General features: G+C 30.9%; 1 protein-coding gene across 3 annotated transcripts in view; it reads left to right on the forward strand.

Annotated features, from left to right (window-relative positions):
• Positions 1-19,550, forward strand: part of rictor (rapamycin-insensitive companion of Tor) — a 65,680-nt gene that overhangs the window by 30,093 nt on the left and 16,037 nt on the right. For 2 of the 3 annotated variants that reach the window (XR_013027871.1, XM_076499783.1), the window contains exons 18-30: positions 790-938; positions 1,851-1,977; positions 2,450-2,614; positions 4,567-4,722; positions 5,356-5,465; positions 6,682-6,862; positions 7,207-7,313; positions 10,942-12,153; positions 14,108-14,267; positions 16,377-16,449; positions 16,820-16,972; positions 18,252-18,428; positions 18,678-18,798. Coding sequence is in view for 2 of the 3 variants with exons in the window: in XM_076499783.1 (XP_076355898.1) it covers positions 790-938; positions 1,851-1,977; positions 2,450-2,614; positions 4,567-4,722; positions 5,356-5,465; positions 6,682-6,862; positions 7,207-7,313; positions 10,942-12,153; positions 14,108-14,267; positions 16,377-16,449; positions 16,820-16,972; positions 18,252-18,428; positions 18,678-18,798 (2,891 nt within the window). In the remaining variant the exon portion in view is untranslated. The remainder of the gene's footprint in view (positions 1-789; positions 939-1,850; positions 1,978-2,449; positions 2,615-4,566; positions 4,723-5,355; positions 5,466-6,681; positions 6,863-7,206; positions 7,314-10,941; positions 12,154-14,107; positions 14,268-16,376; positions 16,450-16,819; positions 16,973-18,251; positions 18,429-18,677; positions 18,799-19,550) is intronic. The other variant, XM_076499784.1, reaches the window with a different exon arrangement.

A 19,550-nucleotide genomic window follows, 5' to 3' on the forward strand; every position in this document is an offset into this window, starting at 1 on the left:
CTTTCCTGTCATAAATTTTGAACTGAGAAACTACAACTAACACAGATAACCATGGTGTAGTTTTACAAGAATATTTGAAACAAATAAGCAGTTTTTAGTTGTATAAAATATTTCAGGCAGGTTTCCTTCAATTTGATATTAAAATTTTCTGCACTTATTCTGTATCTTGTGTGCTTTATTAAATGAAACATAATTTACAGTTACATTTTATTTTGATGTTTTTATCAGAAAAAGATTTAAATCTGATACATTTGTTGATTCGGTAATGTTATTTCATCTTTTAAAAACAGGGCACTTTATTGTCTTGTATTTGTTTATCACTGAATATTTTTTCCCTATTACTATTGAAATTCATTAGTACATTTTTTTTCCTGTGTTTAAATTCACTGATTTTGTATATTTCACTAAACAAGCCAGAATGTATTAGTTATTCGGTTGTTATTAATATTTCACTATCAAAACAGAATATAGTGTCACCTGTTTGTATCTGTTTTCTTGGTATACCTGTGTTCATACTTATGTCCCTTTTGTTGCATCTTTTTAATAAACTAGTAATTTGCTTTATCCTTTCCTTATATGTCTTAGTATTCATTATTTTCACATTTTTAACTACTTTTATAACATACTACTGTCAATATTTAAGCCCCACTTTTGCTGTGGGATTTTGGAACATCCGTATTTATTTGTTGTTTTCTTGGGTGTTTTATAACTATTACTGTATTCATTATCGTGGAAATTTTTTTTCTGAGATTGTTTTGTGTGAATGAAATCTTGAATTTTATATTCCAGATTACATTAGATAGTGCACCACTACAAGCCATTTTGAGCCCCACACGGGTTTTATCTACACTAAGTCATGCCTACTTTCTATTTATTGGTAGAATGTCCAATTCAAGTAAAGGACGTAAGCTGCTTGAAAGATCAGGTGTTTTCCAACAGTAAGTGATACAATAACAGGAAAAGTTTTATTGATAAATCCTGTAATTTCAATAGCAGTTCTTGCAAAACTTGCTTGGTATTTTATAGCCATCCTAAAAATTGAAATCTTTTGTCTATTAAAGGTAAAAGATGACTGTCCTTAGAGACCAACTCTTTCATTCAGCATGTCACCTATACAAATGCAGAATATGTTGAAAAAATTGTGTTTATACTATTGCTATTCGATTTACTCTTTCATATTATTTAAACAAAGGCTTCTTAGATTGATAACAAAGATATGGAAATTTGCTTAAACTGATGAACATCACTAGAAGACCAACTTATAAAAAAAGGTGTAATAGCTCTGCTGAGGAAATTTGACTGAAGTACACAAGCTATTAAAGGAAAGCTGGACTATCATGAACTGTTTATTTTGGAATGCTATTCTAAGAATATTGAATTTTGAAAGCCTCTTCAGTAATTTTTATTGTACTTCAAATTAAGCAATTCAAAGTATGAAAAATGCTGAGCAATTTGTGGAAAAAAATAAGTATTCTATTATTATTGGTTCAACAGCTCATTTCATAACTCCCTTTTTTTTCATATGAGAAATATTTCAGAAAGAGCACGCATTGAATCATTATAATTTTAAGTTTTGATGTTGTATCTTGCTTAAATACTGTACATGGGTAAATCTCTATTTCTGTTTATTAACTGGCACACTTTAAAGCTATAATCTTTTCTGGAAGGGCAAGATGTAAAAAATCTAGATCAAGTTTTTAAAGAAAAATGTATGAATCTGTGTCTGAAAAACATTAAAAGAAGTTTGTACCTTGTCTCAAGTTGTTTGCATAAGTTTCATAATATATGGACTAATTGTATCGTACTTAAGTCATTAAGTCACTTAAAGTTGTTTTTGTTGTCTCTTACAGTTTATTAAACCTTGTAAGCTTGACTAATCATGACACATATGTCAAGCTTGTCATTTCAAGCTTAGACTATACAAAGGAGGGATTCACAAGAACAATCCTGACTAAAGTTTTAACTGCAACATCAGAGGTGAGTAATAAGTGTCTTAATTTAGTATTCTTGCATCTTCCATTAGTATATTTCTTAGAAGCAATCTGGTAAGAAAATGTACAAATATGAGACAGAAAGTTAAAGGTCTAACAACTCTTATATGAAGTACTTAATACACTTTTCATTTAGCTGTACAACTCTTCAAACTATCTTGTAATACACAAATTACTAATAACTCCAATCTCAATAAAATATATTATAGATGTATTTTAATGTATAATTTTAGATATAAACCTTTCTGTAAACAATGTTTTTTGTTGAATTATAATTAATTTTCAAATTTTGTACTTCTATTGCTCCAGTGTATGACCTAAGTTCTTTTAATTAGTAGGATTTTATCCATATAAGATTTTAAGTTTTCACCCTTTATTCTTTAGATTTCACATAGTAAGACTTTTGTGTATGTATTAGCTGCACTATTACACTCCATAGTTAATTATTATTTTATAAGGTTTCAAGATTATATGCCACTAACTACCTCAGAGTTCTCCTGCGAGCTCAACTTCCTGAGTTCTCTAAGTGGGCTGTGGAGCTTCTTGTAACACAGCTATATGACAAGAGTAGGGCAGTGTCTTTGGCAGCTGCTGACATTCTAGATGAAGCTTGTGATAACCAGGTTAGTGCTTGGTGGGGTGCTATGTATTTCACCAACTAAAGTTTGTAATAAGCAAGTTAGTATAGCATATAGTGGATATTTCATTCTCTGTATTTAATTTTTTCAAAAAAGAGTTTTTAATAATATCCAAGTTTAGTGCTTCATATATTTGATCTTGATGAACTATTTGATAATTAACTTTATCACTTCGTAGAATGAGATTAAATGCTTTCTTGATGAACTTTACGATAATCAGTGTGGATGTTCATAGGTTGGGTTTAACCCTCTTGTAACGGGTACATCAAAGTGCACACGTTTTGACTTTTTAAAGAGTTACATTCAAAATTTCATTAAACTACCATCATTGTACATAAATAAACTTGGCATCTAAATATAGTTAATAAATCAAATTTTAATACTATATCAGCTTTGACTTCCTAATTTTATAATGAAATATGAAAGAAATCCTAAATCTATCTCAATACAAGAATGGACATTTTGTTTCTTTAGGTCCTCTAATTTATTTACCACCCCCTCTGAAGTATGGAATTTAATGTAAATTACTCTATATAGTATAGATATACTAAAGCCAATCATAATTTATATAACCTTTAATGTTATTTGTTTATGGAGTCATAAACTAGAAATCAGATCCATTTGCTATGCTCACCTGTCACATCCTCTTGTACAAATTTTCACTAGTTCTGTATTATGTTTTATATAATACTGTTTTTAACTAACACAAAGCCAAAGTTTTAAGAGTGTATGATATATTATTTTATATATAGAGTATTATCTGTTTCATTTTCAGGCTTTTATGGCATCATTAGAAAACACATAAATTATTGTAATTAAAGGATATCGTTTGTTTTATTGCATGTTTTAGGTACATTATTTAGGTAAATAAAAATTGAGTGTAGTGCTTTTAGTATTAAAAGTATATATACTTAAATTTTATTAGCAACCAATAGCAGAAAAGAAGTCGTAGGTAAGATAACTCAAAAGTAAAAATTAGAAACTCGTTAGGTTAGATTAGGTAAAATAATTAAAAGTAATAAGAATAATTCTCCATGAGGTGTGCACATGAAAAGCTCGTGTTATGTCATTCAGTATAGTAACCTGAGCTGCACATTGGCTGAGTGATTTACAACCTGTATGGTAGTGTTTTTAGTTAGAACGAGCTTTGGCTATGTAGGGTAAACAATTATAGTTTCATGTTACAATTTATAGTCATTCCAAGAAGAAAAAAAGCTAACAGATTATGAACTTGGTCAGACTGAATGAATACTTATGGAATTAGAGTAAATAAAATAACTGAAAGTTTTACTGAAAAACAATTGATATTTATTTATGAGGTTTTAAAGGCTGTGCAAATGAAATTTGACAATTTGAAGATGAAGAGTATTTTTAATCTTAACATGAAAATCACTTTCTACCCCAAGTCGTCAGCACCCTGACTTCGTGCATTCATGGATAGATTTTTTAGGGTACAAAAGGCTAGTTTACCAAAACTTGCCAAATTTCTTGAGGACACACAAAACACATTAAAAGTTATAGTCTGGAAACTGGATTACATCAGTCACACTGACTGAGCCTGTAATGTAAAGGCTAATGACTTTCTTGATGAATTTTTTGAAAATCCAATTCAGTATTTCATAGACTTATTTCATAAACAAGATATAGTATTTTGTTACGTAAGGTTCATAAAAACATAGAATATTTTCATTAATATGTAGTGTAATTACCAAAAGTAACATTTCATAATTTAGTTATAGATATTTATTAGATTACTGCTGAAATCATGTTTTACAAAGTGGTATAGTATTTTTATAAATAATGTATGTAATAACCAAGTTAATAGCACTTAAATTGAATACAGTGAATTCAAGCTTCATAACTATTGTAATGTTTTTGCATTTAACACATAAATATATAATTTATTTCTTAATGGTAGTATTTACATTTTTTGTTAGAAAATGCTTGAAGCACTGATAAGTCTTCGGCCTTCTTTACTACATGTCGGTGATAAAGGACTTTTATTGCTGTTGCGCTTTCTCTCCATTCCTAAAGGTTATCGTTTCCTTCGAGATGCAAACTTTATTAATCACGAGTTAGAAAGGTGGCGGAACGTAAGTATATAATTTCATATAATCAACCTTTGAAATCTCTTACTACATTAAACTGGCTTGTATTGTTTTGTCATCTTGTTCTTCATTAGGCTATCTTGTTGTGATAAAGCTCTCTGTTATGTAGGCTGTTTATTGAACATTTTTTAATTCATTAAATTAATATATAATATAATTTTATTAATTCTGGTCCTTACTGTGATAGATTCACAATGTTGAACCTGTTTTAGTTTAGTAGATTATTAACATGTTCTATTAAATCTCTCTGTATCTCCTTAATCTTTTTACCCTTGAGCTTCTTTATAAAAAAAATTCTTTTTTATACTTTTTTGTAAATAAACATTTTAATAATTTAGACCTGATTTACTGCAATTGTGAAAAAAAACTTGTAATAATTTAGATGTTTCTGATTGAAAATAAATTTTTTCCTTTCTTTACTATGTGTTTGTACTAAATTAATTAATCAATTTTAACTTTGACATTGAAATCATTTACTTATGACAAATGTTTTACGTATCTTGTTTTGTTTTGTTAATCACTAAATAATGGTTTATACTCTGGAACCTTTTTTAAACTAAAATTATGATTTGTGTAATCTAACTTCGAAGTATGATACAGATCCTTTTAAACTTCCAGTCTTACAACCTAAAGTATGTAAAAATTGTAGAAGACACATTGAATGAAGGATTTACACATCACCGCAGGGGGGAAGATGGAACTTATGGACGAAGCAGCACGTCCATTAGGTTTGTAAAAATGTGCTTTTGAACTGTGTGAATGTTCTGCTAGCAAAATATTGTCTATTGACTAAAGTTACATGTGTGGATATGCTTGTATCAAATGATTTGAGTGGTTTTTACAAGTAATCTTAAAATTAACATGAACTGGTGAAAAGATTTTATATATCATTAGTACTAATTAATATTACTCTTTCTTTATGTTATGGAGGTTTTCGTGAACTTGTATCTTTTAATCATACAGATATTCTGTAGAAGTAGATTCATCTTTCACATTTAAAACCATCCACCTAGGTATATCTGTCATTTTCAGTTCCATTTCTTCTGGTATGGGAATTGTGACATTTGCTCACTCTGTCTTCTGTTTTCTTTAATTTATTTACCACCCCTCTGAGAAGAACAAAATTTTAATGTAAAGTGCTCATTATTATATTGCTATTACTCAGGCAAAACATATTTTTATAGCATTCCATCATATTTGACTACAGAGCCATAAACTAGAAAATCAGACCATCTGTCATATTCTTTCTCTCACAAATTGGCAGTAGTTTTCTCTAGCTTTTAATACTGTGTTATTTATAACCAGTAGAAAGCCAAAGTGTCAATTAATTAAATGATTTAGTATATTACTTCATGGTGTTTTCTGTATAGTAGATTGGTTGCTTTTCTTCCATGGGAAACACAACAATGACCAAAGCTGAATTTTGAATAACTTTTATCAGATACTTAAAAAAAAAAAAAATTCTAGGACATTAAATAACTTGCATGATGCAATAATACCATTAGTATAAACAGTAGGGTTAAGTTTCATTGGCAATTGACAGCAAGATGTGCATTTCTTAGTTATTTATACAAAAGTAATTAAAATGTACAAATCAGAAACTTTTCAGATTAGATTAGGTAAAACATACAGCAATAATGCCAGGCTGCTATTATTAAACGTCATGAGCTATAAAGATGTAAAACTGACTGACCCTTATTAAATATTCATGTACAAACATAGCTTAAATCACATATCATTTACATTTTAGATCACTTGATGGATTGTCATATGCCTAAACTGCTTTAAAATAAACTGAACTGTGGGGTGAATAACATTATTGTTTTTAAAAGAGGTTTAGTTTTGTGCAGTGCTTGAAATTTTTTCCTTGTTATGTAACATACATACAAATAGTTAGTAATAGTAATGAGTTCATTCTTCTTTTTTTTTTTTTTTTTTTGGCAGAGTATCAGTGCGTAGTTCTTTTGTTCCCCCACATATGTATGGACAGTTGGCACAACATCAAGATGGCTTGGACTTTTTGGTTCAAAGTGACTGTTTGCATCCATTATTTAATGTCATTCATAATGCCCAGCTAGATAATAATCACAGTATTTTACAGCTCAAGGCAGCTCTGTGGGCTGTGGTAAGGACCAGCATGTATAATAGCATTAAATTCTTTCTCATTTTGTTTCTTTTCAGCATACTTTTATTACTTTTAAATTACATAATAAATATATCTGTATAGCATAGTTAGTAAATGTATTTTTCAAATTTATTTAGGTCTTTAGTAGAACTGGTCATGGTTTATTGTTTTTTTTTTTATAACAAGCAATTTAGATTCATGAAAATGCTGATAAGGTTTTAAATAATCTTTAAAGCAGTTGTATCAATGTTGTTTTAAATATATATTAATTCTATACAATGTAAAATTTTTGCATATTATAGTAAAAGTAGTTTTTCAACAATAAATTAACCATTTTTCATTAGGGCCATCTAGGAACCTCTCATCTTGGTGCCTCCCATGTAATTGAAGCAGATGTTCTTCCTTGGATAGTAAGATTAGCAGCAGAAGCACCAGTGTTTTCAGTACGAGGGTTAGTTTTAAGTCATTAACAACTTGGGGCACGGTAGCAAAGTTGATATTACTTTCTCATTCCTAGTTTTTAAATTGAAATGAAAAGGGCTTATATTCCTCCATTATTTGGTAGCTTAAAATATGTAAGCATGTGTTAAGAAACTTAAATCAAAGCACTTTTACTTCAAAAGAATTTTGTTATTAGCATACTTTTTCTTTCCTTCTAATTTAGTTCAAATTACAGATTGCTAAGAGCATGTCTTTTAATGTCATTGTTTTGAGAAATTCACTGTAAGAACTTCTGGTTTAAAAAAGTTTAGAAAATAAAAAAAGATAATAGAGGTTAAGTATTTATAAATGATAGGGGAAAATGCTGCACAGAGGGCCTGGTTTTTACATCACTCGACTCGCAATCTGAGGGTCACCAATTTGACAACCACCCAAGTGTAAAAAATCATACAATATCCTTACAATATTATTGGCCAACCCCAAACTAATTGAGATTAAGGTCATAATAGAAAAAAATGCATCTGTATCAATTAATATAATAGAGAACTGTTTGGAACTTGTATTTAGCTCATGAATGAAATTGAAAAAGATATTTGAAGCTATATCATTTGTTTAGATGTTTCTTCTCTAAACCCCTGTTTAAATTAATGAATTTCTTCTATAATTGACATTAAAAATTATAAACATTTCTTAGTGGTATATTTTTAAGAATTGAAGTGTATTAATACTAACATGGGTTTGCTTTATTGGTATAAAGTAGTAATTTGTTATGCTATGAAAATCTTTCTACATTTAGATAAACCACTTTAAAGAAGGGCAGTTTAACCCAATTGCTATGGACTTAGTATAATATGCACAAATTCATCTACACATTTGCACATGTTAAGTATTTGCGCAATAAAGTTTGATCCAGCATGTGTATCTTCACAGAATTTGGTAGACTTTCAGTAAAGACTGCAAGTATTTTGTATTCAAAAAATCAGTTGTTGTTTTTTGTAATGAAATATTTTTACAAAAGATTTGTGTGTGGGAAATAGTCTGTTTTGTTCCTAGTCTGAGTGCAATGTGATTTCATGTTGTGATAAAAAACTCTTCTTCATCCAAAAAGTCTAAAATATTATTTGCATAATCTGTAAAACCATCTTAATACATTTAAAATGTTTGTTTTCAGTAAGACTTTTTTATTGCATGTTATTTTCTATACTCGAACTATGTGGGACCTGTCATGACAAACTTTGTAACCACTATAAAAAATTAGGAAATAAATATAAGTTATGTTTTTTTTGTGTTAGAAAGACTAGATGTGAAAATGCAAAAATACAAATGTTTAGTCTAAGTAGTTCAAGTCTATAACCCCGTGTGTGCATATATACACTTCAAAAAAAGAAACGCAAAAGGGATATTTTTGTTATTTTAAAGAGAAATATATGTGATAACGTTATAAGCTCAGAGTATGTGATGTTACACGTGTTATGGCACTGATTGTCAGACCAAAATGACAATAAAAGTTGTGCGCTTTGAAAACAGAGGAAAACATCGGATTTTTCGCCAAAACGCATGTGTGTCCAATAAATATGTTTGAGAGATCTGCATGTTCTGCAAGTACAACATGTGCAAAATCCCTATAAAAGTGACGGGTTCTCGGTTTCCATAGCTTAGTGTTAAGCCACCTACACGCAATACAGTTACGCCAAGACTGACTGAAGCACAACGCAACAACGCCATTGGTCGCTTGGAAGCAGGCAAATCTCGATCAGATGTTGCCAGAGCTGTGAATGTCCACCCAAGCACCATCACAAGGCTATGGAATCGTCACCAACAACATGGATCAACTCGTGACCGTCCACGATCTGGCAGACCTCGTGTGACCACGCCCGCACAAGGTCGCAACATCCGGTTACGTCACCTTCGGGATAGGACTACCACTGCGACGTCTACTGCCTCAACCATACCAGGGCTGCGTAGGATTTCCGATCAGACCGTATGCAACCGTCTGCGAGATTCTTAGGCCCCATGTGCAACCCATCATGGTGAACGTCAACGACGTTTTTCAACATGACAATGCCCATCCTCAGAAAACCCGACTCACCACTGTCTTCTTGAGACACCACAACATCAACGTTCTTCCCTAGCTCTCCAGAGCACCAGATTTTAAACCTCATCGAACATCTTTGGGACGAGTTGGACTGACGTCTGCGACGGCGACAACCTCAACCTCAGACTCTACCTCAGCTTGCAGCAGCTTTGCAGGCTGAGTGGACAGCCATTCCACAGGATGTGATTCGTCATCTCATAGCTTCCATGGGCAGGAGATGCCAAGCAGTTATTGATGCTCACGGGGGCATACTTGTTATTGACGTTGAGTGACGTTAAACTTCACCTAGTGAGCGTGGACTTCGCCTTTGCAGACTTTGAATGTTCAGCAGTGAATGTGCAAATTTTCACACATGTCATACAGAACTACCTGGAATAAACTTGTTAACAATGTATCTCATATTTTGCCTTTTGCGTTTCTTTTTTTGAAGAGTATATATTACATGAATTGACATGGTCCACATGCACTCATGTTATGTATCCAGTAACATGACCTTTAGTCTTCCCTGACTTGGCTGTGCTTTAGTAGACTATTATTTTGCAGTATACAGACACATTTCAGTTATTATACATTTTATATATATATATTATTACTATCTAGAAATAATAAATTATTAAACGTGTTTTTCTTAAAATATAGAACAATAAAACAAGAAGTAAAGCAAACAATTATCACTTCCCACTATGACCTTTGAAGTCAGTTGCTACTGGACGTAGGTTGCTAAGCTGTTTAAAATTTTGCACTTGGAGGATATGATTTTTGGTTATTCAACTGTACATATAAAACCTAAAAAAAAATAAAAAGTTTCTAAGTATACTGATACCATAGAATTACACTATAATTTATTAATGATAGTAAGAAAGATGTATTTAAATTTTAAAAAATATGAAACTTTGAGCAGACTAGACACAACACACCTTCTTGAGATTTTCATTCAAAAGAACATTGCAGCCTATTCACAGATTAAAATGGCTGAGAACACCACTATGGGACATTATAAGCTATTGATTGGTTATTCACATGAAATATATTGAAATAAGTTTATATAAGGATCCATTTTCAAACACAGAAAGAGGTGAATAGGGACACTGTTTGATTTATTACATAAGTCATATCTTAGCAAAATATATAAGATATTTGTTAATAGTAATAATTTGAGTTCCTAATTTGTACAAAACTACAAACTTAGTATTGTGGCATTACAAACATCTAATTTTAAAGTGTTGCATTCAAAATACCACATGACCCCTAAAATCTATATTTAGGTGTGTTCTTTTAATATTTACTTTTAAATAAATAAACTCATATATTATGTTAAAGGTTGAATTATAATCTACAATTTGATTCCATACTTATTGACATAAATTCATAAAATGGTAATTCAATAAAATTTTGAATGCAAGTCAACAAACATGATGACAAGAATTTCGACCTTTGACCCATCATGAAATGGTTAATAGGTTGTTGAAAAAATTGTTTAAATGTTCATACTTTTTGATACATGATAGTGACTGTGTTTGAGTCTTTTTTTCTATTTTTGCAGTACATGTTTCTATGTTCTGGGATTACTCTGCACTACACCAGTAGGATCAGACATCTTATCTCGATTTGGATGGGAAGCAGTTCGACACAACCATGAGGAAAGGTGGCCTATAGTTAAAGATAAACTCCATATTGAGGATATAATGTCTGATGAATCTAGACCTTACAGTTGTTCAATAAGCAGTGAAGAAAGTCATTTCAATGAATTGTTTTGGTTTGGTAGGCAGAATCTTGTGTCCTCTAGTCCAACATTTTTGTTGAGTACGCCTGAGAAAGAAGATATTCCCTTTGTTGATGACGTAGGAGATCATTCATGTGTTTTGTATGGATCAAGTGCAAACACCTCCTACCCTACTAATGGGCAAAGAACATTAACTTTAACCTCTGATTTTTTTGAAGATGGTGATGTCACTAATTCATGGTCCTACATAATTTCAAAAAAATCTTTTTCCCCTCAACATAAACGCTCAATTAGTGATGGTAGACCCAGGTCATCCTCAGATGGTAAACCATTTCTTAAAAGAACAAATGTTGTAGAAAGAGTTGATGTAGGTGACCAAATGACCTTGACGACCCTATCTATTCCCCAGTCTTCTCAAGAGAGAATAAACTCTATAAATGAGGGGCAAGATGGTGTTACAGGCAATGATACTTTAATGAAAGGAAGAAGTGTTAGCTCCTCAGAAGTCCAAAAAAGTCCTGGACTACGCAGGATCTTTGGACCCAAAGATGAACGCAGTGATAGCAATGAAAGCTCACAAACAAGTGTTAGTAAAAGTAGATCAGATAGCTGCACTGACTCTACTACAAGTGGTGTTAGTTCCTGTGATTCAACAACATTTCGAGCCCCTCACTTGGAACATGCTCAAACACTTAGTCCAATACCTAGCTCTACATCACTCAATACTATGGCTAGCAGAACATACGCTCTTTCAGAATCTTCTCACTATCGATTGTCACTCTGTCAACAGAGTGTGCCACGTTGGCATCATTCTCAAATTTTCAGTTCTACTTCACCTGAACCTTCCTCTCCTGTGTCTTTCACCTATACAAGTGTTCGAGATGCTATAGGATATGTAGCACTGAGAGCAATACAACGACCTCGGGTCCAATCCCTTAGTTTAGAGGGTGATAATACTTATACCATTCTGAATGGCTATCGATCAGCCAAAACACGAAGTTTGGATCCTTGCTTTGTTTCAGACATTTTCATGTAAGAAATTAACAAAAAATTTGTTATTTTAAGTTTTGTCTTTTACATTATTGCATGACTTACTTTAATAAACAATCAATCTGTACTTTTAGTTACAGCTAAGTATACTTTATATACCTAGTTACAAGTTAGAGCATTTTTATGATTAATAAATGATCTCATTCACACAATATAATCCTAGGTTCATGAGATCAGTTGCTTCTTTTATATGAGAATTAATGTGTACTTTAATTCCACATTTACTAAGTGTGTGTCTTTACCAAATTTGATAGGCTTTTGGTAAGCATTATAAGTATGTTGCACACAAAACAAATTGTGATGTTAAAAATATATATTTCTTGTTAAAGAAAAATTGTAGCAAAAATTAAGAAAATATCAAGTAACATCAAACATACTTTTTTTTTACTTGAAAGAGTGCAGATTGTAAGAGACAATTAAAATTGTTTATCTAAAGAACTTTAGTCTCTCTCCCCACACACACACACACACACAACTTGTTTCTTTTGATCTTGTTCTTCTTGAACTGTGTCTAACTTCATAACAAGTATTAAACCACCAGCTGGTATCAAGAGTAAACTAATTTGTCAGGTTACATCGTGCATATTTAGCTACTCGTGTGTTTGTTTGTGGAATACTTACAAAAAATTTTTTTTTTTTTCACATAAGTTCTTGTACATAAGTTTTATTTTAGATTTTAGTCATCAGTTATTTTAGTTAGTAAAAAATATGCAAAAAACAAGAAAGTTACCAGTGTTTATAAGTGTATTTGTGCTCAAAAATATATTTCAGTAAGGTTTTTTTTGGCATTATGTTGGATATTTAAAAACTAATTTATATGGGTTTCAGATAAGCATTTTAAAACATAAACAATAATAAAGACAGTAAGATAGGAAGCCCCAAAACTTCTCTAATTTATCTGCCTTTCTAATGAACCTATAAATAATTTTAAACATTTTAATTACTTGCCAGAATATTAACTTCAATCTAGACAATAATACAATCTGTTTACAAAGTGGTGCCTTTTACTAAGATAATACAACATGCAATCATCATGACCACGTACTTCATAAATTGGGCTTTCCTAATGGTTATAAACATGCAAGTATGCATTAGTAAATAAACATCTTCAAAACTATTTAAAATTTGGAGGACCTTCTATGGTGGGTTTAGTAAATTTATTGCTATCTCAGAAAATATAGAAAGTAGGATGGGTTGCTTTTAAATTATGGTTTGTAAATATCTATAGCTGGTGTATTTAATTGATGGACATTCTATGGTAGTAGCAGTAAGTAGATAAAAACAAGTATCTGTGTATTTATAACATAAGGGAAGAAAGAAAACTTAAAAGGAGAATTCAGAGCAGAGATGGGTCATGTGATAGAAATGAAGATTGAAAGCTTATTTCAATATTTCCTTTTGAAATTAAAAAAAGTAATGTTAAATTTGAATTATAAACTGTTTTAATCCAAGTTTATTGATATACATGAATAATAAAGATGCTTAATTAAACTTTGTTTGTAACTGTAAAAAAATTTAACATACTTTTTAACACCTACCATACATACATATAGGGTTAACTTACTGAAACCTTTTCTTTTAATGACAAAATATATGACAAACAAAAGTATAGTGGTGTATGTTTCACATCTTTATACAATATATTAAACCAAATATCATATGTCTGAGTGTTTGTTTTTTTCCTGTTTGGAAGATAAATTTATTATATTTTACCTTGAATTTTGAGAAATTTAAATGAAAAGAAAATTCTGTTTTATAGAAAGTAGAATGTAGATTAAGAACAAAATTATAAGATAGTTCATTTTGAAACCTAATCAAGATTCTTAAATATTCACATTTTATATTTAATGAAATAACTGCAAGATGTTTTTTTAATACCTTCATTTACTGTTTGAGATGCATGTTTTTGTTTTGTTTTATATACTACCAACAAAAGGAGTAATGAAGATGAAAATCAGTTTGAAAAGAGTGCCCGTAGAACTTCACTTTCAAGCCAGGTCACTATTAAAAGCAATGAGTCAAAATCATCTGAGGTTCCAGTAGATGAGAAATACATTGGACTGTGTTTGCCTGTTGACATCAACTTGATATTTTCTGTAAGTTCCAAAATATTATGCATATGTTTTTAAGGTTTGAATGTTTTCCAATTTTAGTTGAATTGCAAAACAAGTAACCTTCATTTAAAGTTTGCACGGTATTGCTTAATACAGTAATTAATGACTCATGGAATATTAAAACCATATTCATCCACAGAATGACTTTTCATTACAATTGAAGAAATACTTTTTCCCTTTAAGAAAACTAGAAATGTAAATTAGGTGCAGTAAGTAGATGAAGCAAATATGTGTTATTTGTAATATGAATGCAAACCTTAATATTGTAATTATGTTACTTTTTATACTACTTTATCAACTGCTTTATTTCACAAATGAGTTTTAGCTTGTGGTCTGTGGGTCATGGGATCAAAATCTGTAACTAAACATGGTTATGCAAGAGTTGACAGTGGAAGCTGGGCTGTAGCAGTAGGCTTAATAGCTTTTACACAAAGAGAACAAACAAATGTGAAGAAGTTATCATGCCAAAACTTTAGTTAATCCTATTATTACAGATGCACAAACATTTAGTACATACCAACATTGTTTTTAAGATTCCAAAATTTAAGTATCAATTAAGTCTTCAAAAATATTTTAAAATTAATATTTTATGATTATATAACATTTATTTAGTCTAATGTTCAAACTTTCATTTCCGTGCAGTTCTGAGAAGTCTCACTGTTAACAATGTAATTATCAATTTATTATTATTTTTTAGAATGGTTTTGCACATTCCAAAGTATAGAAACCTAAGAAACTATTGCTCTTGAAGAAATATTGTGATTCAGATACTGTTGTTCCAGTTATTTTACTTTTTTGTTAGTGGTTTTACTACAACATACATAATTTCCATCTTTTAATGATGTCACAACAAGTGGTATGAACAATTACCAAGGAAGTTAAAACTCAGCAAGTAGTTAAAGCCAATTGCTAAAAATGATCAGATAGAAAAAAAAAAGTGTAATCTGTTTGTGTTAGTATAAAGTAAACAAAGTGGTTTTTATCATTAAATCATGGTTTACCGACATACTGGTTACCCATAGCTCCTTGTAATTAAGTAAACTTTCATTAAATTTTGATTATTTTCAACCAAGAATATTTTGGAAAAAAAATCAAAATGCCGTGACAAATAACAGTAATATTATTTTTGGAAGATGAAGTCCAAAAGATCACTGATAAATCTTTGTCAGTTTCGCTGTGTTTTTCTTGATGTATAGCTAGTAGTAGTCATAATTGCTTCCATTGGCAAAATAAATATGTTAACAAGTATCATATGCATTGAAACTGACCAATTTTTTAAAAATTGAAAAATACAATAAAAACTGAACTTATGAAACAAAATTAAGATTTCTAAATACTCTTCCAAAACAGTCTTCATTAAAGTATTGGAACTTCACAACCAAAAAAAAAAAATACTAAATCCAATTTTATGAATTTTTTAAAGCAGAAAGTAGATACTATTTGAAAGTTTGTACTGAATTTTGTGCAGTTTGGTACAGTATTTCCACTGTGAGAAAGGGGACATCAGTGATACTGTTCCAGTTACAAAATGGTTAAATTTAAAAAGGGTTAGGAGAAAACTATTTAACTTGAAAGTTTTTTAGTGTGGTGGCTTCATTATTTATATGCCTTCCTCCTTGTCATAAAATAAAAGTTTTTAATGAGCAATGATCTACTGCTGCTTGATTTAAAATTATTTTCTTAAAAATTGGGTTCCGTCATATCCAGTTTTATGTTATTTTAAATAACGTTAGGCAACAGAGAGAGCACTATGCATTACCTAACTTTAGTAAATGCTTCAAAACAAATGTTTGTAGTTTTTCATGCCCCATATAAAAACATTATTAAAGATACTTTTGTGTCATCACTTCTATTAGGACTGTATGGCCCTAAGAAAACATTGTGAATTTAAAAATATATTGGTAGAATTTGGCACATAATTAAAAAAGAACACCTTGATGTTACTGCATATGGTTTTTATTGAGTAAAAGTTATTAAGAATTTCCCCACACTTATTTTGTATGCTTTTATTAGTCAGTAATGGTATATGTTCAATTATTAAAGTATATTTATTTAGAAAACTTAAACAATGATTTTCTTTAACCATTTTAGCATGGTATAGAACAAAAAATGAGAAGTAAGAAGATCAGTGTTATATCATCAGCATCAACCATCAGTAGATCAGGTGAGCTAAATATGTTTATAGTGTTTTGTATTGAAATCAAATAGTCCAAGATAAATTGCATATACTCCTGGTTAATGCAAGATTTTCATATGCTCTAGAAAATATTAGGTAGATTTTCTTAGTCATGAAAACCCATATTTAAAAAAAAACAAACTGGAAAAGCTCAGTATAAGTCTACCAGTAAGAGTAGCATATTATTGTACAGATATGTTGAATTACATGAAGTATATTTTCACCACCTCTTATTACTTTACTTTCTGATATTCTTGGGATAGAATCAAAATGTATGCAAAGTAGGTCAGTACATTACTTGTTTCAACAGCGTACGGTGTCACTTTGCTCCTAACTTATCTCTTACTTATTCTTTTAGAACTTAGCTGGAAGCAATATCAAGAAATGTTATCTAGTAGTGAAGATGCAAAAAAGGCTGAGGGTCTTGAACTTCATACCAAGGAAACTTGCTTAGCTTGTTATAGGGTGCACAAGGAGGAAGTAATACAAATTACTGGAACCACTAATTCTGGTGAGGTCATGTTTTGTGCCAACCAGAGCTCTTGCTACTTTTTGTCATTGAAGATTTTAATATACATGTGTGTGTGTGTGTGTAGTTTAATATTCTTCCTCATAACTTTGATATGAGAACAGAAGAAAGATAACTTACATGAATGTGATTAGAAGAAGTAAAGAAGAATCTTCATATTCAAACAGATGTAATAAAACTTAAAAGTGGTGCAATGATGCATTTGTTTACTCCATTCAAATATTTTATCTTGTTTGCATGATAATGATGCCATTCATTTTAGTTAGGACAAATTAAAACTGTTAAAAGTTGCACGTGTATTGGACTGTAGCTCAAAAGGGTTTAAGCCATGATATTCTAGGGAACACATTGTATACTTTGAACTGTTATAACTGTGATAATTAATCCCTCTATTCCAGTGGTTCTTAACCTTTTTCATCGTCTTACCCCCTGAGACTCTCCAGGGTATTACTGTGACCCCTATAATAATTTTTGTAATAATGAACTTTGCATAAAGGTAGAATAAAACAAAACTATATAAAGATCCTAATTTATTGAAAATGTTACAAATAAATGTCCTTGAGAAATGCTACAAGTGCTAAACAAATGTAAAATCCATGGAATTACTGAACATCATACAAAACCTACTTATTCACTCAGTGTGAGGGTTGATATATAATGAAAAAATATACTAAATACGATGGAAACTTTGATATTTAAATTTAAGTTTGATGTATTAATATTATATAGTTAAAAAAATATAGGCAGTTCAAAACATTGTAATATAAGAAAATTTTTACTCAAAATTAGACAGGTGGTTGCGCAACAAGCATCTCAACACGGTTCAACTGCCACACTTCAGCGAGTTTCTCATTGGTTGGCAGTTACAGGCACTTGCCACAAAAACTACAAACTGCTCCGTGATTTCCCCAATAATTCTCAAAACTTCCATGATCCCCCCCCCCAAGTAACTTCAAATGAACCCTCAGGAGGTCACAACCCCCAGGTTAAGAACCACTGCTCTATTCAGATAAGAGTAGCTGCATATGTAATGGGTGTTGGTGACTGGTTACTCTTTGAAAAATACAACTGCCTAGAAATTATATTAACAAAATTACTTATTTTGAAGACATCAGCATAACTTCTGGATACTGTGCACTTATTAACAAAATGTTCATACTCTATTGCAAAACTAAAGTTACATTTTGTTTTGTAACATTCAGTTGAAAAATGTGTAAAAACTAAAGGAAATTATCATAATTTCCTTTTCTTCTTTCCTCAGAGTCTGAAGAAGGTAGTTCTAAAATTGAGGGTCGCTACCTATGTAGTCCATGTCAAAGTGGAGCAGAAAGCCCCATTCCTCAAATTAGAAAGATTGTCAAGTCCCGAGCAAATAGCTTTGACTCTGCCACAGCTACAACACCTGGCAGCCTTGCGAGCAGTGGGAGCACGGATGGATGTTTGTACAATTTGTTTCACTGAAAGCATAGAAAAATAATAATAACTGGGAGAAGTTTTGATTTTTTTCATGTGCCTGTTACATAACATTATTATAGATTTCTGTGCTCAGTCATGTATGGAACTCAGTAATTTTTCTCTATTCTTTTTACTTTAAGAATTTGGACTTGAAGTTTAAGGGTATTGAAAATAGAATACTGTGGTGTGATAAATAACTAGTTATATATACATATGTATTATTCTTTTTTAGTGAGTAACTATCATCTTAAGGGTCCAACCTCCCTTAGCGAGAAGAGAAAAGAAGTATTACGACTTGTTAACCACCTTAGCAGTTCCATAGCTGTCAAAGGTGCAGAGCAAGGTCTTCTCAAGTAAGAATTCCACTTAACATATGCTACATTAAACATAAACAGCAGAAATTACAAAATATTGTAAAATTGTAATATTGTAAAAATCAACATTACTGTGTGCAGATAAATACAAAGAAGTTATTGCAAAATCAGTCTTATATGGTGCCTTATTTGTGGCAAGGAAATCTGAAGCTAAACACAGATACTCTCATAACTTTGTTAAAAGTTCCAAGATGTTTTACCAGCTGTACTTTGCTTTTTCAAAATAATTTTACATTTATTAACATCTGTAGCTATTACTTTACTGCGAAGGTTTCTCTTTGTCCATCTAAGCATTGGTCTGATTTTTCTCTCTTACTCCAGTTTTTTTTTAACCCACTCAATTGCCCTTGAGAATATTTGTTACATGATACTCTACACCTGCATCAATGTACCCTCTATTCTGATATTGTATACAAGAACCTCATTCAGATAATTTTATCACTTATTCTCGACAAAGCATCACTAATGGGTTTCCCAGTATTATGATTGAGGACAATCCTCCAAAGTTGCTTTGCTCTAATAAAACAACTTATTTTACCTTACAAAATGCTGTTACAGTAAATGGTAATCTACACAGTCTTTAAATGACTTGTAAATACGAAAAGGAGGCCATTTTGGGATAGGCTACCTTTGATTTGTTTTCCTTCTTTCAATTCTTTGAGTTTGTGATGTTTTGGGCTATTTCCTGGTTACTTGTGCCTATAGTGTACTTGATGGCTAAAATGTCTGGG

Source organism: Tachypleus tridentatus, chromosome 4 (genome assembly GCF_004210375.1).
Source record: "Tachypleus tridentatus isolate NWPU-2018 chromosome 4, ASM421037v1, whole genome shotgun sequence".
In the NCBI taxonomy this organism is placed as follows: domain Eukaryota; kingdom Metazoa; phylum Arthropoda; class Merostomata; order Xiphosura; family Limulidae; genus Tachypleus; species Tachypleus tridentatus.